General features: G+C 36.0%; 1 protein-coding gene across 3 annotated transcripts; it reads right to left on the bottom strand.

The window, feature by feature from the left end:
* LOC109712332 (mediator of RNA polymerase II transcription subunit 13) lies at positions 479-20,057 on the bottom strand. Of its 3 annotated transcripts, XM_020235842.1 has the most exons (23): positions 19,755-20,057; positions 19,575-19,665; positions 18,381-18,454; positions 18,132-18,271; positions 17,959-18,045; positions 17,775-17,862; positions 17,607-17,690; positions 17,318-17,395; positions 17,134-17,216; positions 16,343-16,421; positions 15,868-16,194; positions 15,708-15,794; positions 13,696-13,939; positions 11,975-12,211; positions 9,535-10,872; positions 8,545-8,806; positions 8,340-8,469; positions 7,878-7,965; positions 7,706-7,784; positions 4,354-4,649; positions 2,525-3,578; positions 1,729-2,103; positions 479-1,355 (listed from the first exon to the last, which is right to left on the bottom strand). In XM_020235842.1, exons 2-23 carry the CDS (start codon positions 19,596-19,598, stop codon positions 733-735), a joined length of 5,877 nt encoding a protein of 1,958 aa, XP_020091431.1. In that variant the 5' UTR covers positions 19,599-19,665; positions 19,755-20,057; the 3' UTR covers positions 479-732. The 3 variants fall into 3 exon arrangements, with proteins under 3 accessions (XP_020091431.1, XP_020091432.1, XP_020091433.1); XM_020235843.1 differs by lacking the exons at positions 17,134-17,216; positions 17,318-17,395; positions 17,607-17,690; ... (4 more) ...; positions 19,575-19,665; positions 19,755-20,057 and having other exon boundaries at positions 15,868-16,040; positions 16,343-16,418; XM_020235844.1 differs by lacking the exons at positions 16,343-16,421; positions 17,134-17,216; positions 17,318-17,395; ... (5 more) ...; positions 19,575-19,665; positions 19,755-20,057 and having other exon boundaries at positions 15,875-16,017.

Here is a 26,519-nt window from a genome sequence, read left to right as displayed (position 1 = left end):
TCTCAACATATATCCAATTTGCAACTCAAAAAAATACAAAAAAAAAAAAAATTAGATAAAAGAAATTAACTATTTTGCTAATACCATTGAAATTGATAATTTATTGGGCAATTTATTAAACTTTTGTGATCCTATTAGATTACTTGTAGATAACTTTAACTGCAAATTTACTTTTATAAAAATTTATAGGTAAATTCAAGAATCATCCCAAATAGCTGAATCTGTTTGAAACAACGATAAAGTGTAAGAAAATAATTAATTCAATTTTTATAATGTACCTTAAAATTTCAGATAAATGTAAATTCAAGCAAAAGTAGATGCTCGCTATTGAAGCAACATAATGTGAAATGAAATAAACAATTTACGACCGTCTCTCCATGTTAACTTGGGAGCATAAATCAAAACCACACCCACCATTTCACAACAGCAAGCAGGTTGAAAACCCAAGAACAAAAACCCAAATTAAACACCATAATAATAATGGTCAAAAAGCAGAAGCCAAGAGAGCGAATTCTAATGAAGTTCGGGATAACAAAAGGATTTTTCCCAGAATGAAAAGGGAACTTAAAATATGGTTAATTACATTGTAATCCCAAATAGCGTGCGTACCCGGTTTCTAATTTTCTATCGAACAAAATGGTGTTAGAGAAGCTCAATAATTTACACCTATATATACAGCATACCTGCTTCTGTGTACTACGTTACAGACTACCTAACAAAATAGGAACTAATCTAAACTTGTTCCGTCTTATCCGGAGGCCTGGATAGCTCTTTATCGGCATAGTGAAGTAGCCTTCTCAATCTCAATAGTATATCGCAATGAAAAGGCAGTGCTGTCCGCCTTTCAAGGAACACCGGACTTGCCGTCACCCAAGAAAGAGAGTGGAGCTCGGCCGCTACAGACTCTAAAACTGTGCGGATCTCCATCTCGTAATCTCTACCGCTCGTATCCGGAGTGAAGATCCTGGCTTGCTTGCCACCAGAGTTTCGCACAACCTTCTCTTGGATGTTGACACTGTTGCTTCCTCCATAGTGATCAACGAGGCTAACCGAAAGAATGGAAGGCCAGTCTTCTTTGGTGGGCTCCGCAAGGTCTTTTCTCATAGGGGGGATTGCTTTTGAGACGACGTAGCCAGTCGCAATGGGCATGGCAGAACCTTTGCTGTGAAGGAGGTGGGCGAGCGGTGGGGATTCAGAGGTGAGGCAGGTAGGGAGCTGCATGGTGTTCGGGGAGAGGTAGCGCATACTGGGTGAAGGGATTAGGAGATAAGACGCAGGCGTGGACCCGATAGACTTCACTGGGCTGAACCCTTCCAAGTAGGCCAATTGGCTGTTGCTGTTTTGAGTACCGCCACCTATGGAAAAGAAGATTGCTGTGAATCAATTTTTCTCTGTAGAAAGAAACGAAAAGGGAATGCCTAGCATGAAATTTCATAGCATGCAATAAGAGATTGTTTTATATATCTGACTCCTTTAATTTTGACATTATACATCTGACTCCTTTAATTTGACCTACATTTTGCATAGATTATTTGTTGCAAAGCGATTTTATCAGCCATAACTAACCATAGAATCTGTTTAACACACATAATGTGGAGAAAAATTTTCCAACTATGCACTAGAAGGATTCCCAAGATTCAATAACTGATATTGCGCAAGTTCACCAAAGTTCTCGGATTATTCATGACAGTGTTCAATACGAACATACGGTAGAAAGGATGGAATTACCAGAAGAGGAAATATCTGCTTGAAGGATCAGATGCAGTGAATGGTCGATAGAAACTCCGACAAGACTGATGCTCTGCACCAACTGTAGCAACCCACCCTTTGAACTATCCACTCCTGTCTGTCCTCCTAAGAGCTGCTTCTTCGTACTTGGCTGTCCCAAAGAACCTTTCATAAAGCTAGACTTCGAATGGGGGCTGTACAATGTTGCACTAGGTGAGGAGGGCAGATTTCTTTCTTGAAGTAAGCCCATTTCTTGCTGCTGCAGGGATGTCCCATTAATGTTCGAGGGTATTCCGTCAGGTATCGACCGCCTTAACTGTAAAGGCCACTTCTTGACTTCATTACCCCCAAATGAATAGATAGCTTTCTGCCATTCTGTTGATTCCAACATCATTAATGGGATGCACTTCAGTAGTAAATAATCAGCAAGAAAAGCAAATTTAGGCCTTTTACATATGCCTCTGGGAAATCATCTGTTTACATATATGCCCTCGTGAAATAAATCTGAACTTTCATGCATACTCACTGACAGTGCGACTCCTTTCCAAATAATAGCCTTAATTTAAGTTTAGGGAGTCATCCAATTCACGAGGGGAGTTGGTTTTGTATCATAAAAAGTTCTTTTAGCAAGAGTCACTTTATATAGTACAGGGTTTTATATTAAGAAATTAAGCCTTCAAAGGCATATATGAACATTCAGATCTTGCAGGGACAAATTTTGAATAAGAAAACTTTATAGGGTATGTATTATGTATGTAAATAGGTCTATAATTTAATAAGTCTAAATAGTTCATACCTTGGCATTCAAGCTCCAGGAAACATCCAAAATGAGTTATTACTATGTCTCTCGACCTGATGTTGCCTCCATCGTGAGACCAGGATAATATTTGACAACCCTGCTGCAGAACTTGAATGAAAAGGCTTTGGAGTACTTTAGTGTCTTGACGGCTACTGATGCCACCAAAAGGAAAAATGTGACTATCAAGCAATTCTCCTCGAGAATCAGTCCAAACACAGACTAGCCAGCGCCAATCCTCCGTCCAACCATAACAGCAATGAAGGCTTGCTGTTTTATGCTCATGTTCCGTTCCATCAGTAAGAGAAGCTGTGCCAGTATCAGAGTTTCCCCCTAGTGTCGAACTTTGATTATAAGCACTACTACTATCATCTACAGCAGATTTTGAACTTGAAAACTCCATTACTGCACTGTGCTCAATAGAGCCAGGATCAGCTAGTATAAAAAGTGGCTCAAACATGTATCTACCATCTTCTTGACCACATAAATCGCTTGGCTTTGTTGGATCATAAACACTAGTCCTCGATGCCTGCCATGAGTTGTCCCAAGTGCCGGACCTCAATGCAGCGTCAAATTCAGCTTCTCTAGTGAGAGCAGGCCCAGACATTCGAGGAACAAGACAGTCCTTCCAAAGGCTTGGAATAGGGGATGTTACATGCATCAACGTAGATCTCCCGGAAAAAGCTGTTGACTGGAGCATATCGTTTGTGGAAACTGCTCTTGAGATTCGCCGAGCCTTGTTGTACACAGTGAATGCAATGTCCTTAAAAAGGGCAAGCTCATTTGTCGGCCAGTTGATTCTTAATAAGGTCTCAACAGTCACGATTTGCAAGACGAGCTTGGGAATGCTGAATCCAGAAAGCATTATGACATTTGAAGCCGATGCTTCATCTGCAGCAATTGAGCAGTCTAAGGCTTTAACAACTTGAGAATGTAAGAGGGACCTCCTCTCTCTATCTGTTGAGAAAACAACCGATCCAAGAGAAACAGAGCACTCGAGCAGTGTTTGCAAGACCGCTGAAGGCTCTGGGAAGGGGCACACTACGTACACTACCTGTAAAGATTACAAGGATATATAGAAAGTAAATCTTAACGCAAAAGTAGACCAAAACTATTTCCATCTCAACTATATCCTTTTCCATTCACACCATTAAAGGGAAGTTGGCAGATATCTATTGCCAGAAGGAAAAGTTTCTCGGCAAGTAACTAATACGATAACAAGGGATATGGACCGCACGTTATTAGACTAACAAAAAGAAAGTACATACTATTAACATAGAAGAGTTTGTAGAAATACAATGCCAAGTAAAGAAGAGTTTGTTTTTAGTAAACTGTCAACAGAAAACTGCCTGGTACAGGCATTCCAGAAACTAGAACTGTTCAACTAATGGCATCAAATCTGAAGGTTACGTATCCTCATCATCTCCCTATGTAAAATATCAATAAAAAGAATGCTGCCGAAATTTAAGAGCTTTCTAGTTATACAATGTTTTTTACGTGAAATATTTTCTTTTAATGGTAGAATAGCATCACTCCAGAACAACCATGTCCTGCACTAAAAAAGCAACTTAGCACTACAAAAACAAACATACTTTACAAAATAATAGACTGGATTATTGATATGATGGAGAGATGAGGACATTTGAGATAAGCCAGAACTTGGCACCCGCTATGATATGAAGAAGTTGCTATTTATTACTTACTAGTTATGAAGCATGAATTGAACTATAGTACAAACCAAAATTAGTTCTCAATTATCCATGGAAAAATGTAAGCCTAAAAACAATCATAGAAGACAAAGCAACAACAAAGATGAAGTAAAGACTTACAGTGCACAGTCTGCTGCTGCCTTCTTTCTGATTCGCTGATGAACTCGAAGAAAGTTTCAAATCCTTAATAACCTTTTTGAGAGACTTGGTAAAACTTTTCACATTCCATGATTTGGAAAGAGCTAGGAAATATTCACTTATTGAACTGATGACGGTTATATGACTGCTACCAATCTTCGCTTGTTGAGGACATTCAAGAAGAACAAGCCCAGGAGGCAAACATTTCCCTGAGGATAGCTCCATTTGTCCCTCACTGTTATGTGGTGCATGTGTTCCTAGTTTGCATGCTTCATAGACTGTAAGAAAGGACAATGGCAGTTAGAGAAAGAAAGAGACAAATTACATACATAGCCCACAAATTTATCCACGTAATCTAAATTTTCATATTCGCCCTTTAGAAACTCAATTTCTAGCATGCATATCCTTGTTGTAACCACCTAGCCCACTAGCACCAATAACTTGTTTGGACCCAAAACACCGGCCCAAAATGCTTACATCTAGTTATTAGTATTAGAGTTCCTTATCCATGTATGCCCTTTAATATTCCTTTCTCTATCCGATATGGAACTATTTGGATGTTATATTCTTCCCACATTTAGACCCTAACACCCTGGGTCAGCCCTGAACCCAATCACACACATAAACCATACAGCATATGTAAGTCTACGGTTGAACCGCATATGCCTCTACATATGCGGTAAAGTGTTTTTTTTTTTTGGATAGGGCTGAAATATGATGTTGAACAGAATTGTTTGATTAATCATTATACATGTACATATAACTATTTTTATACGAGTTTAATTAATAATAATGCATATAAAATGTAATTATATTTATATAAATATCAATCTCTCTTCTTATTTTAGTAGATATTATTCCTAATTTATCTGATAATTATTATGTTTGTAAATATTGATGAATAATTTTGTAGTTGTTAGATGTTATTATACTAGATTTTTTTTTGAGTGTTGGCCTCTCATATATTGTGAATGACAATTTATTGAAAAATTTATTATTCTTCATAAACCACTTTTTAGAACATTGAATTTATTTGACATTTTTTATAATTTTGCATCGAATTCTATTTATTTCTCTATTTAATAATGAAGAGTAAATTACAAATTATAAGTTTAGTAATACATGTGTATACAAGGTCCTTTACTTGAAATTAATTAGTTTAATTTGTGAATTTTGAATTGCTAATTTACTTATCTAGCTTTGTTAGGAAGCATTTTCATATATTTTTAATAGCTATAAATATTTTATTAATATTCTAATAGATGGACGACACATGCGCCAACATACCACATATGCGCTATGTGGTAGCTAATCGCATGGATACGCATACCGTATTTTGGAACATTGACCAGAAATACCCGGTGATGTTAGATTCCAAAGGTGACTCCTATAGGTTCAAAAGATAGCTCCCACCAAATTCATTGTATAGCAGCACTATCCCGCACAACACTTAGCTCTCACACTTTTAGCTGGTAATCAACTCTTAGGGCTTGTTTGGTTCATCCATTTTGGGTATGGAATGGGAATCGGTTTGATCAAATCCGGTTAATTTTGTTTGGTTTGCATGAATCGGTTTGGGATTCCTATTCCGGACTGGAATAGGAATGGCCCATTAGCCTTCAACTTGATTCCGGTCTTCTAGCCCGGATTGAGATTTCATTCCGGAAGCCCACTAAGTTCTCGAAGCCCATGTGACCATCTCACCCTCCTTCTCTCCACTCCTTTCTCATCAAAAAAAAAAAAAAATCTATCCTCTCTCAAAACCCTATCCCTAACCCACATCAATAAAAGTTTTTAAAAATAAATTTGATATTTTTTTTGAAAAACTTATTAGAGAATAGTATTATATTTTTCATAAATTTTAAATAATATAAATTTATATTTGAGAGTAAAATTAGTATTATAGTATCCTATAATTTTTTTAATTTATACGAACCAAACAATGAAATGTGAATAACTCATTTCAATTCCCAATCCACAAATAAACCAAACGTCTCGGGGGAGTGAGTCATTCCAATTACCATTCCAATTCATTCCCATTCCATTATCCATTCCAATTCCACCCTTGAACCAAACAAGCCCTTGTATCAAATGTAACGATTCAACCCACAAACAAAAAATACTTGAGCCTAATTATTATTACTAGAGCCCTCAGTCTTGACTCTTGATTGAGTCACTATAGAGCTTGCCAATTGTAAATGTTCTTTTTGGAAAAGGAAAACTTCAATTTGCCCCTCTGTGGTTTAATGCATTTTCATTTTGCCACCCTATGGTTTAAAAAGTTGCAATTAACAACCCTATGGTTTTATTTTTGTTTTACCAAAAAAAAAAACTACCGTCAAATAGCGTAGCAAAGTAAAAAAATTTTAAAATCACAGGATGGTATTCTATTTAACGACAAGTCCTTAATAGTAAAACAAAAATAAAATTGCAGGATAATTAAGTTAACCTTTTGAACCACATTGTGGCAAAGTGAACGCACTAAACCACAGGGTAGTCAAGTGCAACTTTTCGAACCATAGGGTGACAATGTAAAAATGCACGAAACCACGGTGGAGTAAATTGAAGTTTACCCTTTTGGAAATTATTGCAATTCATACATTCTCTAGAAAATAACAGATTTTTGGACTTGAAACTCAATAAGAAAGTATCAAACTGATAAAATCTACAATTACTGAAGTAAATTCATAGTGGATTTACGAACAGAGACAACTACACAAGCTTCCATTTCAAGTACCATCAAATGATCTATCAAATGATCGTAATAAATCTACAGGGCAAAAGTTTTTATTGAAGAAGGACACACTTTTCCTTTTCAACCGTCTCTACAATGCAGCAAGTTGAAAATTTTTCCTTCTGACTAAATTGACTTTGTTTAAAAATATAATAGGTCATCAATTGGATATACAATATTGCTTCCTAGCATAACGCCAGAAGGATTCAAAATGAGGGGTAAGGAAAACAACCGTTGACGATGATTTGTAAATGTTAATGAACAATAAGTGAGGTCAGGAATCACGATGAGTGTTAAATCAGATCAGGAAGGATTCAAAAAAGTCTATACTTACAAGCTAAAGTTTCATACTTGGATCACTGCTAGTCCGGCAGATAAACATTTACAAATACATAGGCAACAAAACCAGAACCTCAACCAATCCTCTAGGAGTTCAATCTTTTATTAGCCCAGCATGGCTCATTAAAAACCTTCAGCTCAAACTTGATAATAAAGGCCAGAAAAATTAACAGAATGAATATATTGCTTTCAGACATACTAACATGAAGGATTTCCTATTATAAACCAAGTGCTACATAAATAAGTTGATAGAAGATTTACCGGTTCCTAGCTGCTGAAAAAAGTCTGCAGCAGCCGAAGTAAGCAGATCAATATCAGGACAAACTGCATAGTAATTGACCTGAAAAAATCAACAGCAATCATTATCTCTATGAAGTGATCTACAGCATTCATCAGAACCAGGTTATTTCTAGACGTATTTTGAGAGACTAACAGGCTTCGGTAAAGCATAAGGTTCGAGAGGAGCTTTCTCCCATAGTTTTAGACAGTTTGGAGATGTCTTCAGCCAATCATCCTGGTACCTGATTTTCAATTTTCAGTGCTTCGTTAATATAGATTTGTAGTAAACTTGCTAATGTCAAAGCCGGTTTGGCCTAGCTTTCTAGAACAGCTTCTTTACTATGAAAATCAGCTGACAGGCATTTAGCAAACAAAAAACTAGCGCATTCATTGCGGCGGAAAGCTGCAATGAACTTCTAAACTCCGAAAGCAGAAGCTTCAATTTGAAATTTCTGCTTCTGTTGCAGCAGAAGCTGCTAGAGGAGTCCCAGTTAAAAGTTGCTGGTCTTTCTTCAAAATGCTGCTCTTTGAATAGCAGTCCTATAGAAGCTCCAGCCAGACCAGACAGGGCCTTAAGATCCTTCTTCAATGTACTAGAGAGAGACAGGTTGCATACCCAACAAGTAATGAGGGCAACGGAAGCACAGCGAAAGTTGGCTTGAAACGAGAATATCCCTTGTGTTCTGTCTCCGAATTGGTATCCTGACTCAATCTCCTTTGGGCTGAATCATCACTTCTTCCTCCATCTGGTAGTGCTTTTTGAATTAGTAATCAGGTTCACATGTTAGTAGATTCCTTTTTTTTTAATTAGCAAGATATACCTCTGATGGAAGATGAAGCACCAGTTGACTGGGAGGGGCTCATCGACTCCCCACCCAACGTGACAGTGTTAGACGAATCACGAGTTTCACTGTTAGGGTACTGAAAAGAATATCCATCTCCTGCAGACCCAGAATCACCTGATTGGCTGCGGCCCATACACCAGTCAATCACAGGCATAGGGCCATCTACATTTCCAAAAGCAGATTTTAGGGCAGATTTTATATCTGATTGTAGTAAACTAATAACTGCTGTTACAGGAACCTGCACACATACACACACACAAAAAAAAAAAGTAAAATCAATGCATCGTCATTAGCAAGGGAGAAACGTGCTTGCATCAGAAGTTCAACATTATTATTATGTCATATGATCTACCAATAACTGATATAAAGTGGCTAATAGTGCACCAAATTGATAGTGGCAAAAACAAGAAGGGCAAAATAAAGTATGAAAAGAGAAGGGAAAAACAAAAGAAGTTTCACAAATAGGGTCATGGAATATCAAGTGTTGGATGGTCAAAAGTGATAGAAGAGAGTACTATGAATTTAGTTGGAAAATGGAGAGGCGAGGGCCATATTAACTGTTGTACTAGATCCTTGTAGTTATGTTGCAATCTTTCGTGTTTCATCAGAAGCATCAATTATATAGAATAAGAGTTAATCAAGTATATTTAAAAAGCGGACAAGGCTGTCAACACCCAAGTTCTCCAACCAGAAAAGTCTAGGCAGCATGTTTGACAACATCTAGATCATTCTGATATATATATATATATAACAGGCCAGCTTTCATGCGGAGAAAAATATTTGTGAACCCTTCATAACTCTAAAATAATTTATGTTGCTGGAAGTTGTAGAATGACTGGACAGGATTACACTACTGGTATAATATTCTAAAAGGACATCAGTATAAATACTTAGAAAGTCGTGAATAAAATAATATGAGAGTAGCAATGATTGAAAGAACATACGAGCAAAGCAAAATAAACTTACATTAGCAGCAAGAGGGTCAACTAAGTCAATGCCAGCAATATCCACAGAATGGCCGGTGGCTAGAAGTCCACCACAACCAGCATGAACCATAGAAGGGCCGCAAGAAAACCCACGCCTCCGTTGCTCCTGTTGGGCAAGCCAACTGTAGGAACTATCACCATCATCTGTATCAAGTGCAATATCAACAAAGGAGGCCGACTGTTGAACTAGTAAAGACATTGCATCAAGAAGATCCATAAGAGATTGCCTTTGCATGTAGACGTTTAAACCCTCATCTGTTAATGTATTCACCGGCAGAGAAGATGGGTTTTCAGAATTGCGAAGATTTAAAGGTTTTATCCCTTTAGGAACTCCAACCGAGCGCCAGACACCCACCTGTGCCATTAGGGTATCATGCATTCCACCATCAATATCGCCAGCTATTCTAACAGGTATGCTATCTTTCTTCTTTATCTCATACTTAGCATTCATAATGCCTGACTTGCTGTCAGTGTGAATGAGATCTGCTATGGAATTTTTCAAGCCAATAGGAACTCTATTGCTCAGAGATAATAGGGTATGTCTTATTCTGCACAAGGCAGCTTGGAACATTATGCATTCAATTTCTGTAGCAAATGCAGTCTTCAAAGGCAGTAGGAAATGCCCCGCATCAAACATGCTCTCACTCCTCTTTTGCAACGTAAGGGAAGAGCTTAATGAGGTCACCCCAGAAACAGATGACGGTGCTTCTTCTTTACAGGAATGAACATTATTATTCGTCGGTCTTGTAGCAATCTCTTTCGTTCCACCCTGTATAAGTGTGTATGATTTCAACGATTGAATAGAACTCACATCATGCCCAAGAGAACCTGCTTTTAGTATATTTGATGTCTGAGACTTTTCTTCTGGAAGCTCCACGGAAGAAGGCGGTGCTGCATTATATACATAACCACTAGAACTAGAATGCGCACTACCTGCCTTTTTAGATCCAGGTAAGTACGGGACTGTGAAGATTGATGCTGCAACCTCACTAGCAGGGACATCGATCGCTGCATATTCTGGTGCGAATGTCAGCATGGCTTCAGCTTTTGTGAGGTAATCAAATTTACCTGCTGTAGAAACCAAAGACTGGCTTATCGTAGCAGCAGATTTAGTCTCTTTCAAAGATTCGGCATTTTTGGTCCTACTATCCTCTATAAGTTCCATAGACAGGTTGTTGAATCCTTCAAAAGATGCAAGACCAACAGGAGAAAGTTTCTGATCAGGAATGTCCATTCCTGCAGTGCAAGGACTGCCCGTGATATCTCCACAATCATCTGCAGGGAAGATTATGGCTTGTGACTCAGCAGTTCCTGGAGGCTGCTTGAAAGAAGTGAAACTTTAATCATTTTTAAAATACAACTGAAAATGTCAAAAAACTCTAGTTCAGTAATATGTTGAAGAAAAACATTTACTACATGACCTACAGCAGAAACATTGATGTTTTCAATATGTTACCAAGGTTAACATATAAATGATATAGAATTTAAAGGCCTAAAAGCGGATTATCCTCGTCTACATAAAATGTATCACTCAATACATCCCACAATTAAATGATACTGTTTGCTACCTTAGAGTCAAACAGACTCTTAATGCAAACAGAAGACATTTGCAATGATGCTGGATGAAATCATCATATTCCGCACGCAAGTCGGTCAATAAATAGACATATCTGATGAGAAGCAAGCTCCAGATATTAGCTTACAATCCACAATTATTCCATATTATAGGTTACGAATGACTAAATACAGCGAATTATTTCGATGACCAAAAATTTCATACAACTGTCTTGAAAGTTCTTTATGCAGTTAGAGAGTATACATATAAATATAACAATGTGGCTCCTTTGTGAACACATTAACTCCATTCACAATCTCAAATATCAAGTAGGTTTTGTAGGTATATATAATGTCATAAACATAAAGCATCAAAAAGTTCTTCTGGTAATTGGTCACCTCAAGCTTCAAAGAACAATACACATATTTGCGAAATTTACTGGTGGCTTTTCTAAGAGAATAATCTTTATGTCAGTACACTGCTTGTATGGCCTCCTCGGCTTTTCTCTGTGAATGTGCATAAAGTTCTCTGTAAAGAAATATAAATTTGTCAACCTGCCATTTCTCCACGACCCACCTTTCCGTATTTACTGTTTAACAAAGTCAACATACAATCAACTCTAAATGTAATTACTGCGTAAGTTTTGATTTAGTATATCTCTTATTGCATTTGTCAAGTTCTGAGGATACTGCAGAATGATAATGCACAAGCATATAGAGTATCATTGTATCAATAAAATGGTTTAGGAATGGACTTCCCCTTTTCATGGTCGTGCTAGCACTGAACAACATAGTTGGTACGGGTTATGCAAGACGGTTCTTGCTTAGATCATTCCCAGTAAATTTATAAAGAAAACATAGCATACCTCACCGAAGGTCAGAACATCATGTTCGAAAAAGTCGCCAAAATCTCCGAACTCAGAAAGGAGAATTTGAATGTCCATCACAACTGCATCCTCCTCCCAGCCCCAAAGAGATATGCCTTGAGCATTTGCTACTCCTACAGCAGCTGAATTGTTTGCGTCAGCATACTGTATATTTTCACCCAGAACTTTGCCATCTTGAGCAAATGCTTCTGCATCTGAGCGAGGGCGCTTGGAAACCTATATATAATTAAGAATAAAATCAACAAAGTCACATAATTAAGCATCTAGCAGGAAAACTAATATATTGTCAGAATAATAAAGTACATCATAGGCATTTTAATTAAAGCAAAATAAACAGGATATCGAGAAACAAAACTTGCATTTAATTGCTTAATTTCTTTTTTATTAGGAACAGATTGCAACTCTAGCAAATACTTCTCAAAACTTCCAGATATATGTGAGCTCTTCAAATAGAAGAGCAGAACTTCCCAAGAAGCCCCAAAAAAGTGCACAAAAAAGGTAATCTAGTGTGTATTTACGTGGTCGCTCACTTTCTGAATGTAATTTATGTATCTCATTACCAAGTAACCAGATGATTAAAGATGAGTTGTTCAAAGAATATTAAAAATATGAAGATATTATTAAAAGATTGGAACAGTAACCATTCAGGTATTCATGAAAGCAAAGCAGCTGAGAAAGAGCAACAAGGCAAAGGACGAGATAATAGATAGGCTTCATAGTTATATAAGCTCGACGCTAAAGAAAGTCAACTCATGAGTTCTGTCAAATCTACAACATACCTTTATAGTACGAGATACTTGCATATCTCGCATTATTTACCATGAGGTATCATTGGGAGACAAACAATCAACATGAACCAAAACATAGAATAAGACCACTAGTCCAGATACTTGAGCAGTACAAGATAGCATATTAGTATGTGTTAAGATAACGGATTAACGGTGTATAGCAAATGAAGGAGAATGCAACAGAAAGTTGGCAAGAAAAATAAAAGAAATATGACAATTATCTTAAAAAGATAGCTTATGTAATGACAAGAAGGATAAGAGGCTGTACTTCGCCAAACAAGAATATCCAGAAGTGCTAAACACAATGTACAAAGGAAAATTTTACTAGATAACAACCTGTTACAAACTCCATTTGGTCTCCTGGTCCAATATATTCTTATTGTCATGTCACTAATAAATAACTTACCCTAATATCACACTGCCCCTACTCTTTTAGAAAATGTCCCAACAATGTAGAATAAGATGTTTTTTCCATCAAAAGGTAGAATTTCTAACCAACTTAGAGAGAAAATCCTACATCTAATAATGTAATATCGTGTGTGTCATGTTCTCTCATGCAAGTGTAGTCCAGGCAGACAGGTCAAAAGCTGTTGATAACATGGAGGCTGCTACGATTGTTCAATTCTATTTGATTTTTTTTCCTTGTGTCCTAGCACCACGCACGTGCAATGAATGTTAACTACAAATACTCAATATGAATTAAACCAAACATAAGAATGAGGACAATTGCAAAGAGAGAATTGAATTAGGAGCAGCTGATACTATCAAGTTACAAATTCCATGATAATTTCCATTAACCACTAGGTTCTAATTATATGATTCTAACAAAAAGAAAAAGGAAACAAAAAAAGAATAGAAAAAGAATAGGAGAGCAAAGAAACAAGCCCAGAAGCGTAACCAAGTATGCCTTACCATTTTCAGGCCATCTTTCTGAAACTGACTGTTGGAAGACAAGCCAGACTGTCTACATGCAAGAGAGTCAGCATCAGCTTCTAGATCACCACCTCCAGCAGCACTTTCACTGGATGTGCTACTAACACTGCTTATACTACTAGTTATGCTGTTACTACTGCTATTTAGGTGTTTATGTAGTCTCACTAAGTTCATGCCAAATCCACAGGGAGAATCACCACAGCAAGTGCTTCCAAGTGCCAAACTATGTAGAAGGAAAAAAAAATAATGAATGCAGGACATAAATAAAGGAAGAACTGTTCTAACATAAAAAAAAAAAAGGTTGGAACTAGTCTATCACAGGGAAAGATCAACAGAAGTAGCACGAGAGAGGAAAAGTGGTCAGTTTGATGTTACAGACTTACAGTGACAGCAATACTACCTAAAAAATGTAATCAGGAAAAGCACAATTGAATTCAGAGTACTTTTGGAAGTTTCTAGCACCACTCTCTCCATTTCTTAACTTCATTTGTATGAATATATGAGTTCACATATATAGACCATCAAGTTTTGCTTTGCATACGCTGGCTCTGATTAATTACTAATAATTTAATCAGCACTCAAGTGAGTTTCATAATTCCTTCACAAAAGGCATAGATAAAGCACAAGTGTATGAGAACAGAGCATAAAAAAATTTTGTTTGCCTATGTGAATTCTTCTCTAGGATGAAGTAATGTAGGAACCAACTGATGTCGCTGCACATTAGAATAGGGAAGCAAGATTCTAAAGGAAAATAAAATGAGCTTTGCGTTGTTATGTTATTCCTTAGAAATAGACTTTTTCCTGTGAGAACTTTTACACCAAAATGACACCCAAACAGCTTTATTTCCATTATGGTGCAAAGTTTCCTAGTAACACAGCTTTCCTGTAATTTCCTATAAGAATTTCAGATACCAAAATTAGACAGCATTTTTTGTAAATTCTTTGAATCTTGCATAACAAGCCATTTGCTATTTGATGCTGATCTTTGAATAGGACCTTCATTCAATAATATTTTCAACTTTGCCTTCAAATAAGAATGCACTGTCCTGCACAACTCATTCTGAACATGCGAATTTCGATCAAGCCAGAGTACACACTACAAGTTAATATGAAGTAACTAATCTTCGAGAGACATGAAAATTTTTCTTTAGTAAACTAGAAGTTGTTACAATAACTTCTGAAAAATCCGGAGAAACTGTAATCTACTTGAAAGAACTGTTCCAACCAATCAATATATAAAATTCCAGTCCTGCATGGGATTTGAAGATACTACAATTTAAGTGCTGAATATGTGACTTCAAGAAATTCAAATTAATCAGACTAACCTAACTTCAACCTTGCTATTCTGAGTCATTTAGCAGACAATGGATCAGCTCGTATTAATCACTGTAAATTTTGTGTGAAAACCAGAACTAGTTATCATAGCATTTTATTTGATTTCTGCATATAGTATTTGACTGCATTTATCCTTCCCTAGGAAACTCAGCGAAGAATTCATGCATGGGGACTCCTTTTTCACCCTTCAATTATCATAGTAATCTACTTTGTTGCATTTTTCCATAGAGCATCATCTCTTTTATCAAACTTGCTAGGCGTTGCATGTTCATTTGCATCTAAATTTCATGGCAGGTACTTCAGATAATTGTCTGATGATAAACTCAGGAAGCGAATACAGAAAGGAGTGAAGGAAATAACAGAAAGTAAATATGATGTTAAACAAGTATAGCTTACACAGACAATTCAAAACACATGGTATGCACAACTGTATGGGTTGCAAAATGCTACACTAAACATGAATTAACAATTTAAAAAAAGTATGGACACAATCATAAGAGAAGCGCTATATGACTGAAGCTCTTGGAAAGGCTATGTTAAACTTGAATATCTAAATCAAAGTCATTACACAGCTTAAAAGTTAAATTTTGATACTGTAACGAGCAGCATATCAAAAAAGGATTTGGAGAAGCAGGTTATCAAAGTTCAAGACTGACCAGTGCTCAAAGAAAGAGGAATCAGGAAAATTCCACAAAGGCCATGACTCAGATAATGACGTCCCCATCCAGTTTTGTACCCACAATCTGAAAAACAAACAGGAGGGGAAAGTGATAACCAAATGCGTATTCATAATTGCAGGATGATTGAAGCTACTACCTCTTACTAGAAATGCGAGCAAGGGCTCGATGCATCATAGGGACTATGACAGCTTCTGCAGGATAAATAAATGTTCTTTCAAGGACTGGAAACTGATTGTTTGATCCTTGCTTCCTCTGGCCTCCGGCAGCCATAAGCTGAGAATCTTCAGTATTATGCATGGCCTTATTGTTCTGATTATTATGTAATTCCGAAACTGTGTCAGTAGAAGGGGATGGGCAACCAAGGGCAACTTCAACATAGCAGTTTTGTCCCCTCAGCTGCGAGCTAGAAGATTGAGCATTATAAGGTACACCAGACGTAGACCCTTGTGAAGGCTTAAGCTTGCTGATAATGCTCAAGAAGAAATAACATTAGAAAAGAGAACAATTATCAAACAATCTTTTAGCTGTTCTATTCAACTGAATGAATCAAGGACAAAATTTCCACATCTCAGAACAAAGGATACATCAAGAGTTATGTATTCCAATAGTACCTGATATACACTTGCTTCACAAGATCACTGGGACAACAGCCAGTAAGCCTTCCAAGCATTCCATTTGGAGCAACAATAACTGCATAACATTCCAATTTAACAAATATATACAGCCATATCCGCCATATTTTAGATGCAATTTGAATCTAGAGCATAGAGCATGACAAGACTAGGATACAGTGAATTTAGGAAATGGGCTCAGCAAGGACATGCCACATAAATATTATTTTATCTATATTTGTATTTATAAACATAATATTCATAAAAATGCATCAAGATAATGCTAGATTTTAAATAAAATAATTTACTGAAACAATCATGATTAACTTTTTTATTATGATAGGCTGATTTAAACGGAGTAAAAAAAATGAGACAAAAGTTAAATATTATGATAATATTAAAAATTAAATAGATCTGAATTCAAGAAAACAAAAAGTGCTCCAGTTGTAGAAGAAAACAAAATTAGAGAAAAGACTACAGCAAACTAGATGGAACAAAAGGACATGAGTTTCAGAGATGACGGATAACAGAGAGATTCATTAAGACATTTTATACAGTAGCCAACATTCAGCACCATCAAGTAGCAGAAGAAGAATACTACCCTATGCTAAAGTCAGAAAATTACAAACGTAAAGCCTATAAATTGCTAGAAGCTAACTAATTGACTAACTGCCTGTCAGACAGCTAGGAAAAACACCCGAGAAACTTCCAAGAACAAATTTGGCTAATGGAGGAAAAAATGGGCACACATTCAATGCTACAGAACATAAGGTGGAAACCACAAATTGTACCTGGAAGCCCTTCACCAATAGAGTGGGAGGAACTATGAATTAGTATTCTTTCTATATCATCACCATCGAGACCCCGTATATACCTAGGAAATAAAGACAATTATCAGAATTTATGCTTCCAAGAAACCCACACTTTACAATATAATACTGACAAGCCAGACACAAAGCAAAGAAATGTACACACTTTGCAGATATTACTACGTGCACATAGATTGCTTCTTCAGTAGCAGCAAAGATGAATTCAAAGGTAGGCTGCGCTCTCCTGAAAAACAAGGCAGTAAACAAGAAAAGCGAATTTTCAGAATAATAGAATGGTCTGAATTGTCGAAGAAGATCATGATAATTTTAGCTGCCCGTGACGCAAGCTGATTAACATGAGAGACAGTGTATAAAAGAATCAAAGAAAATCAAAAATATTACTAACTGACACATCATGATATTTGAATACACAAAATAAAATAAAAAAAACCAACCTAAAGCTTTTTTCGCTTTTTGTCAACGGATTACATCTTGAAAAGACATCTCCAAATCGCACATACGAAAGCCCTTTCAAGGCTCTGCCATTTGATAAAATTCGACTTAGATTTTTTGTGTTCAAAAAAATTTAGTGGATACAAGGATAATCAGGAAGAAGAGAAGACCTTTCTATTGAGTTTCTTAAAGCTTGAGATAAGGCAACTGAAACCTCCTCAGAATCACCAGGGGTTAACCAGAGTCCAGTCCCAACAACTTTAAAACACAAAAGCAATAAAACATAAACAATCGTAATTAGTTAAATAAACGTTGAGGGAACGTTGACCCTCGAAGCGTAGGAACAAGTAAAACCTCTCAATCTGGACACTGCAGCTTGGGCATGTTCAACTACTGAAGAGTGACGACCCGGAAGAAACAGCCAGAGCTTGATTTTCTCATCTGTAGTATGACAATTATTAATAATCAGAGAACGAACTTTACAGGTAGCACAAACAAAATCATAGTATAGTGATTAGAAACCTCACCGGGGTTGTGCGCGCCTTGAGATGGATCCCATGGACCAACAAAGGAGTTGGTCCAAGTACTGAGAAATCCTTCACTCTGCAGCTGAAGATGCGCTGAAATAACTAGATAAGTGGCAGAATCTTTCTGCTCAGCTTTCAAACTGGAGGAGAAAAAAATTAATCAGCAAAAAGAAGAAATGCCAAAAGCATCTTCAACGAACTCTGAGAGATTATTAGCACTTTTAGAGTACTAGTTAGTAGAATAAGCACCTTTTCTCAGAAAGAGCATTTGCGTCAGATTCAAAAGGAAGAAACTGAAACCATGAAACAGTTTGGAGATCTCCCTGCAAGCAGGAGCAGGAGAGGATACAAAATGACAAACAAAATACCATCAAGTAACAATATGAAATGAAAATGCAATAAGAGAATGATTAAAAAGAAGCGAATAAACAGTAAAAACAGTGCGCAAATATAAGGCCAAAGCTTCAACACCACAATTTTACCAGGAATCTCAACCATATATTCCCATACCTGTTACCTTTCTTTGGTATATAATATTCAACACAATGAATGTGTTACTTCATCTTTGACACACAGTTTAGACAATGTTTTTTTTAACATCATATTAACCTTTGGTTACACTTAGTGTGGGATCGTTGACATCTTAATCAAACTTCCACAAGGCCTGGCTAAAATTAGATATAACATATTTGATTAAACTATAAGTAGGACAAATGCTTCAAACAGAATAGTCAAGATATCTGAATGTTGAAACAGACATTATCAACGTGGACAATAAGTAAATTGGGTTTGGGCGGATGCTGTCCTCAACCCCATGGAAGTACTCTTCAAATGGATGTGGGACAGACATTGCAATGCTAACGCAGCGTAGCAGAAAATGCCACAGAGAAAAAAAAAATTAAGCGGTAGAACAAAATATTCTCTGTATGCGGGAAACAAAATAGACAACAACAAAGAACTAATGCATAACACGAGGAAATTTGTCAAACAGTTCAATCCAAATACTGAATGAGAGAACTCGACTTGTCATTTCCAACCCTACCAAAATTTAGTACCTTCCACTTTTAAAACCCTCTAAATCAACACTGTAGTAGAAAATCATGCATTAGAATCAGATTTCAACCTAATAGCCTACATGCCAGTGCTCTAAATGGCCATCCACCGGATCGATACGAAATTCTAGAGCATCACAACAAGCGATTGATGATATGAGTTCTTTCCAGAGTCCAAAAATCACAGTTCTATCAATTGTAGCGTTTGATAACTCATACGATCCAACAGATAGTTTCTGATCTTTACACATGTATTTACAATCAAGGAATGCGAATCAAATACAACAATCAAGAAAGAAATAATACAACGAATCATCAAAAAAAAAAAAAGGAAAAATTGTAAAATAGAGACATAAAGAGCAAAAAGCCATGGAGATCCGCAAAGACTTACAATTTTGAATACATTTGTCCACATATCTTAGGAACTACGACGACCTCACTGCGGGAAGTCGCCACTGCGTCTACTCAGCGCATCACGTTGGCTGAAGAAGTTATCAAACGTCGATTGCCAGAAGAAGTAGCAACCGGAAAGCAATGGCTAATGCGGTTACCACTTGAGAGGATCGATTACCTCGTGAAATCGGAAACCCTAGCTCCGAGGAGTCGGGTCGATCGGAGAGGAGAGGAGGGGCTTGGGCTAGGGTTTCTGGATCGGAGGGGGAAGGAGGGGCTCGTTCTAGGGTTTACTCGTTCGGAGGAGTCGGGCGATCGGAGGGAAGGGGAGGGGCTCGCGCGCAGCTCGCTCTGGAATTTCTCGTTCGGAGGGATCGGACGATTGGCGGAGGATGAAGGGGACGGACCGAGACGAGACGAGAATGATCGATTCAAATCCGGCCTTTGGTTTGCCACAGTTAGGCTTGGGCCCGTGATTGTATTAAGGTCTTTACTTGCAAAAGGAATGAGAACAAGTGGGGAAATATATTATTATATATATAGTTCGGCTTGTATGAGTACAGATTTTTTTTTTTACTCATAAAATTTTTTATCCCTTTAACCATTTTCGTCTTTTAAATTATACTATTCAACCAACCACCCACTCAACCCTATAAGGAATCACTATAATCTTAACCGAAGACTATTATCATCCTAACCACACATCCCTTTATCCAATAAATGAAAATTTAAGTGCAAAAAAGTTTATACTCGTAAAAGTATGGTAGCCCTAGTCTATCCTTACAAATACATAATTTGACAGTTTTTTAAAACATACGTAGCAATTTTTCGTGCTTCCACATCTTGCACATTTTTCCTTCTGTTTTTCTCTAGGTCCCTATGCCCCTTTAATCAAGATATAGCTCCTTGACTCCTTCTCAAGAACCAAGATATAGCTTCTTGGCTCCTTCCCAAGGTTGGACTAGTTTGGACCAAAATATTTCCAAGATATTCTCGAGATTTTTCAAGACAACTCCTTGGCTCCTTCCCAAGATAATCCTCTCTCTTTTTTCCCTCATCCAGCTGCCTCCCTCTTTCTCTCTCTCCTTCTCCTCTCCCTTACTCTCTCTCTCTCTTCCCTTATCCTCTTTATCTTAGCCCCCCTCTCTCTCTCCCTATCATTCATTCTCTATCTTTTTTCACAAGGCGGTGGTCTGGACAGCAACAGCAGCGGCAATGGCTTGAGCAGCGTCAGCGGTGGCAATGGCTTGCGCTGGCGCCCCCGCCCGGGGTCGGAAAAGGAGAGCTCAGCAGCGGCAGCAGTGGCCACGGAGGCCGCGGCGAGGGCCACGGGGGCGGAGATGTCCACCGTCAAGGAGAGGGCTGGCACGTGGGTGGAGAGCGAGCGACGGCAAGCGGGGAGAGGGCTAATGAAATTTATTAACCATTCTACTATTTCGTAACCAAATGAAAAAAAAAAGAAAAATAGGAGATACCTGATAAAGAGGAAGGTCTTGAACCTACATCACCCATCTATGATGAAGAAGTGGAAGAAGAAGATGAAGTCACTTATGGTGACGAAGGAGAGGCTCTGGTCATTTGGCGAGCCTTAAGCGCTACACCTGTCAAGGAAGATGATTAGCTTCGCAACGATATTTTTCACACACGGTGCACTTCCCATGGCAAGGTATGCAATGTTATTATAGATGAGGGTAGTTGTGAAAATGTGGTTTCTACTATTATGGTAGAGAAACTACAACTTCATATAGAGAAACATCCCCAACCATATAAGCACTCTTGGCTTAAGAAAGGAAATGATGTGAAAGTGGAGAAACGACGCTTAGTTGGCTTCTCCATTGGTAAAAATTATAAGGATGAGGTGTGGTGTGATGTCATCCCTATGGATGCATGTCACTTACTTCTGGGACGTCCTTGGCAGTATGTTAGGAAAGTTATGCATGATGGCTTTTAGAGCATTTATACTTTTATCAAAGATGGCATTAAAGTCACACTAGGTCTTTCCAAACCTAAGCATTTATCCAAGCTTTCTACAGGAGATGATAAAAGCTTATACTCTAAGGTATCGTTTGGTTCGAGGATAAGAAAAAAGTGGCTATTCCAGGGATAGGTATAAATTGAGATATAAGCGGGGATTAGATCAATTTTGCGTTTGGATGAAAATTGGGTTATTCCTGGGAATAAAAAAAATAGCGTTTGGTTAGGTAAGATGGAATAAGAAAGATAGTGGGTTTTATAAATAAAAAATAATCATATTATCCTCTTATTATATTTGAATTTAAATTTTTAAAATTTTAAATATATATTTTTAAATTTAAAATTTTAACTTTGAAATTTCAAATTTTGAAATTTAAAATCTCAAATTTTAAATTCAAAATTTTAAATTTTAAATTTCAAACTTTAAATTTAAGATCAAATTTAAATTTGAAAAATATAAAATATAAAATTTTAAATTTCAAAATTAAAATATCAAAATTTAATTTTAAAATTTAAAATTTAAAATTATAAACTTTAATTTTGAGATTATAAATTATAAATTTTAAAAATTTAAATTTTTAATTTTTAAATTTTTAAAATAAGAATAGGGGTGGGAACAATTAATAAAAATAATTTATTATAATAAATTTATAATTTTTTTTAAAATTCTACTTAAACTTAAATTTAATAAAAAGAATTTATTATAATATTTAAATATAATTTATTATAAATTTTATTATAATATTTAAATATAAATAATATGTATTAATATAGTACAATTAATAATTTTATAATAAAAATAATGTATTATAATATATAACATATTATATTTATATAATTTAGTTTTAATTCAATTTATAATTTTAATTAAGTTTGAAATTAAGCATTGGAATAGTGCTATTCCACCAAAATGGTGGAATAGCAAATTCCTTGCTATTCCGGGATAACCGGGAATAGCAAGGTTTGACCGGGATAAAATATCCCGGCCAAATTTCACCCCGTTTGGCGGAATAGCGGGGATAACTTTCGTTATCCCCGCTTATCCCCCCAACCAAACGGGTAAATCACTATTTCTTGAGGGGTTGTTAGAATCTTGTGAGGCCGATGCCTTACTTTTCATGGAGAAAAATAAATTGGAGAATACAATACCTCCTATTATTGTACCCCTTATTTATGAGTCTACATACGTGATTTTGGAGGAGATTCTACCCAATCTTTCACCTATGCGGGGGATCCAACATTGCATCGACATAGTGCCAAGTGCCACTAAACCCGACAAAACGGCCAACAAATATTGCAAACCGGCGGCCTTCAAAGAAATGGATTTAATGTGGATGCATCTTCACAAGGAGCGCTTTCCACAAGGCCGACATGGTGAGCTTAAACGGAGAGCAAATGGACCATTCAAGATGCTTAAGAGAATCGAAGAGAATGCTTACAAAATCGAGTTGCCCGGTGACTACAATGTTCAGCAACTTTCAATTTCGCGGATCTTTCACCGTATTATGAAGACGAGCCCGCATACGGAACTTGAGGACAAGTTCTCTTCAACCGGGGGAGAATGACACCGTTCCTGAAGTTGATGGATGAAGCCATTAATCACTTAATAAATGTTCGTTTTGAAATAAGTGTGTCCATTCATTTTTCTATTAATTGCCTTTTTGTTTTCTTAAAAATGAGTTATGGTAGTTTAGAATAGCGTGTGTCTTTTAGTAGTTCTAGAAGTGTCTTTTAGTTTTTCTATAAAAATTATGAGTTAGTTAATGCGTAAGGAAGTTGAAAGGTCTTTTGTAAGTATATAAATATATAATAATTTTATAATGAAAGCAAGTCAAGTTGAGTTGAAGTTTCTACTTTTATTTGAGAAGAAGGATTTCTTCTTGCTCCTATCTCCTAGGTGGATTCCTTATGAGAGAAGAGTGTTGCTCAACCATTGTGTTGGTGGATTTCGCATAGTGGTGAGTGTGCTCCAGTTTGACGTGGTAGATTCTACGGCGGGTCGAGTATTTATCGTCTTGTATTTGTCCTATCTCCACGTCCCCTCTAAGTTCCGGTGTCACATTTACCCTCTCTTATAGCTATCTCTATATGCATATATGGAAGAATATTGAAAGTTTAGATGGCGGGATAGCTTCAATAGTCATATAGACAACTGTTGCAGTCATGAACCATTTAATGTTGATCTGGATGAGAGAAAAAAAAAGCATTATGATGACATCTGAGCCTTCGTGAATTCACAGTTTTCATTCAAGTTAGTCAATTTGTTTTGTGTTTGTAACCCGCTATTTATTTCTTATATTTGATGTGTATCCAATTTTTTTATTGATTAATTATTTAAATTCAACATGATTATTAAGTCTTTTCACTTTCTAAATCTATATCTATATCTATATCTATATCTATATTATCTATATACTAAAGTGCGTGGGCACTCTCCTAAAGTTGACACATGTCCCCGAGAATATATTCGGTGCACCCGATGCACCGCGGGCGGATACACCATAATACTATAACAATTATTAATCTATATATATTTTTAATATTATATTATATTTAAATCTTATTTTTTAATATATGGACATTTAATATACTAAAAACATAAATTTAATTAATTAAATTTTATTTTTTGACCATTTCATACACGTACACTAATGCAAGCAATAATTCTATATCTTCTTATATACTAAAGTGAGGACACTCTCCTATAGTTTTAACACATGCCCTTACTAATGGCATTCGTGGCAGCCACATATACTATAAAAAATTATTATTTTATATAATATAATATATATATATATATATAATAGAGTTCCTAGCTGTGTAATAAATTATCTAATAGATATATACACCTACACCCTGTTGCAATGTACAAGATAGGGTATAAGAGGCTTATCCCTAATCTTGTACACCCAAACATAATTGGGGTGGTGGAACCAAGTGCATCGCCACCTGGTTGGAACAAAGGGTGGAACTACATTGTTCCCACCGAGAGAGAGAGAGAGATTAGTTTTAAATTAAATTAAAATTTAAACATTTAATTTTTATAATTTATAGAATAAAATTGTATAATTTTAAAATTTTTTTAAATTTAGCTTTAAATTTAATTGAATTTTTTTTAATTTTAAATTTGGTTATTAAAATTTAAATTTAGAAATTTTAACTAAATTTTAAAATCTATAAATTATTTTAAATTTAATTTCAAAATTTAAAATTAAAAATTAAAAAATTTTACATTAAAAAATATAAATAACATTTAAAAAATTAAATTATAAATATGACATTGGTTATTAATTAGAGTAATATAATTTTAATTTAAATATAATTCTATTTCCTCGTTCCAATTACTAACTACGCAAACTCATTTTTCTAGTTCTAGCTTATACTCACATATTTCTATAACAAAAAAAACTCTTTGTTATTACCAAAAATCCATACATTGTACGTATTCCAGGTATAACTAGGTTCCTACTAATTTCCCCAAACCAACCGAGCCTAGGTGGCAAGTCAACTGAGCTTCTCAAAAGTCACATTTGAATTAAGAACCCAACTTTTAATTATTTTGATTGACTATTATCTAAATAATTAGTTGGAAGATTTGTTAAATTTAAGAACTTTATTGGCCTATCACTAATTAAATCAATTGGATACTTTCCCCATTTTTGTCAATTATCTATTGTAATCTTATTTTAGAAGAAATCATTATCTAATTTCTCCAACTTTTTTAATTTTTTAGGAACTATTTGGTGCTTAAATTTTGCAAAAGTTAAAATTTCTTACAAAAAAAATCAAGTAACCGCCTTTTTTATTTTATCAAATATTTTCAATTCTTAACATTGCATGCATTGATTAACAACAAATGACCTAAAAGAATTAAAAGAATACTGAATTATAAAAATAGAAAAGAGAATAATAGCATCTTTTGCGAGCACAATTGGTGCTAAAAAAATAAGCAATATTACAACTTTTTTGCTTCAGAAAAATTTATTTTTCGTATCAGATGTTAATAGCAAATATATTTAATACATATATTTAATAAAATATATATATTATATTTATAAATGATGATTAAAAATATTAACTATCCATACCTGCATGCAAAGTATGGGTATCTATCTAGTATACGTCTAAATCAGAAATTCATGAGGAGTTATAAGATTAATCCCTTCAAAATATTTAAATTATTGAGTATGAATCTTTTGTCATATCATTGGCAGAGAAGTAGGTAATTATTTCTTACTCGCTTTAATTTTGTTTCAAAAAAGGCTTTCACACTTATTTGCAATTTCAAAATTCTTAATAAAAGTGAATTTGATATTTTAAAATATATATGCACGTTTTGATTACTCATGAGACTATGATATGTCAATCCTTCTTGATTTTTCTTTTGACATGACGGTTAACAGTCGATTGCTAATATTATGAAATATAAGTGCTTGACTTATAATGAACTTTCAGACTATTTTCGAAAATAACCCCTCTGAAATATTTGTAATTGCAAAATAACGACGCTCTGAAAATTTTATTTGTAAAACTAACCGCTCCTCTCGTCACCTCAGCGCCCACCGTCAGCATTTCGCATAAAGACGGTGACTCGTCACCGTCTCCTGAAGACAGTAATACGTATTCGTTAAACCAGTCTTCTCAGCGTGGAACCGCCTTCGCCTTCTCAGCAATTCCCCGCGTATCAGCGCTACGCAGTAATTCAACAGAAGACGTTGACATCGTATACCTCTAAACAAATCGGTGAATCGTCCACACCCTTATCTAGGGCGTACATCCATCGCGCATTCGCCGCCTTCCTTACAGTGTTGCCCGCCAACATAAGACGTGTGACTCGTTCACCGTGTTTACTAGAGATCTTGAAGCCGGTAAAGTTGTTCAACCGTCTTCTCTAGCGTCGGAACCTCCACTCCTTCTCAAGCAATTCCTGCGTATCATCACACGCCATTCTCAGCGATTCGCCGAAGAA

Source organism: Ananas comosus, linkage group 7 (genome assembly GCF_001540865.1).
Source record: "Ananas comosus cultivar F153 linkage group 7, ASM154086v1, whole genome shotgun sequence".
NCBI lineage: Eukaryota > Viridiplantae > Streptophyta > Magnoliopsida > Poales > Bromeliaceae > Ananas > Ananas comosus.
The sequence above is the reverse complement of the archived record's forward strand: the minus strand, read 5'-3'. Positions and strand labels throughout refer to the sequence as shown.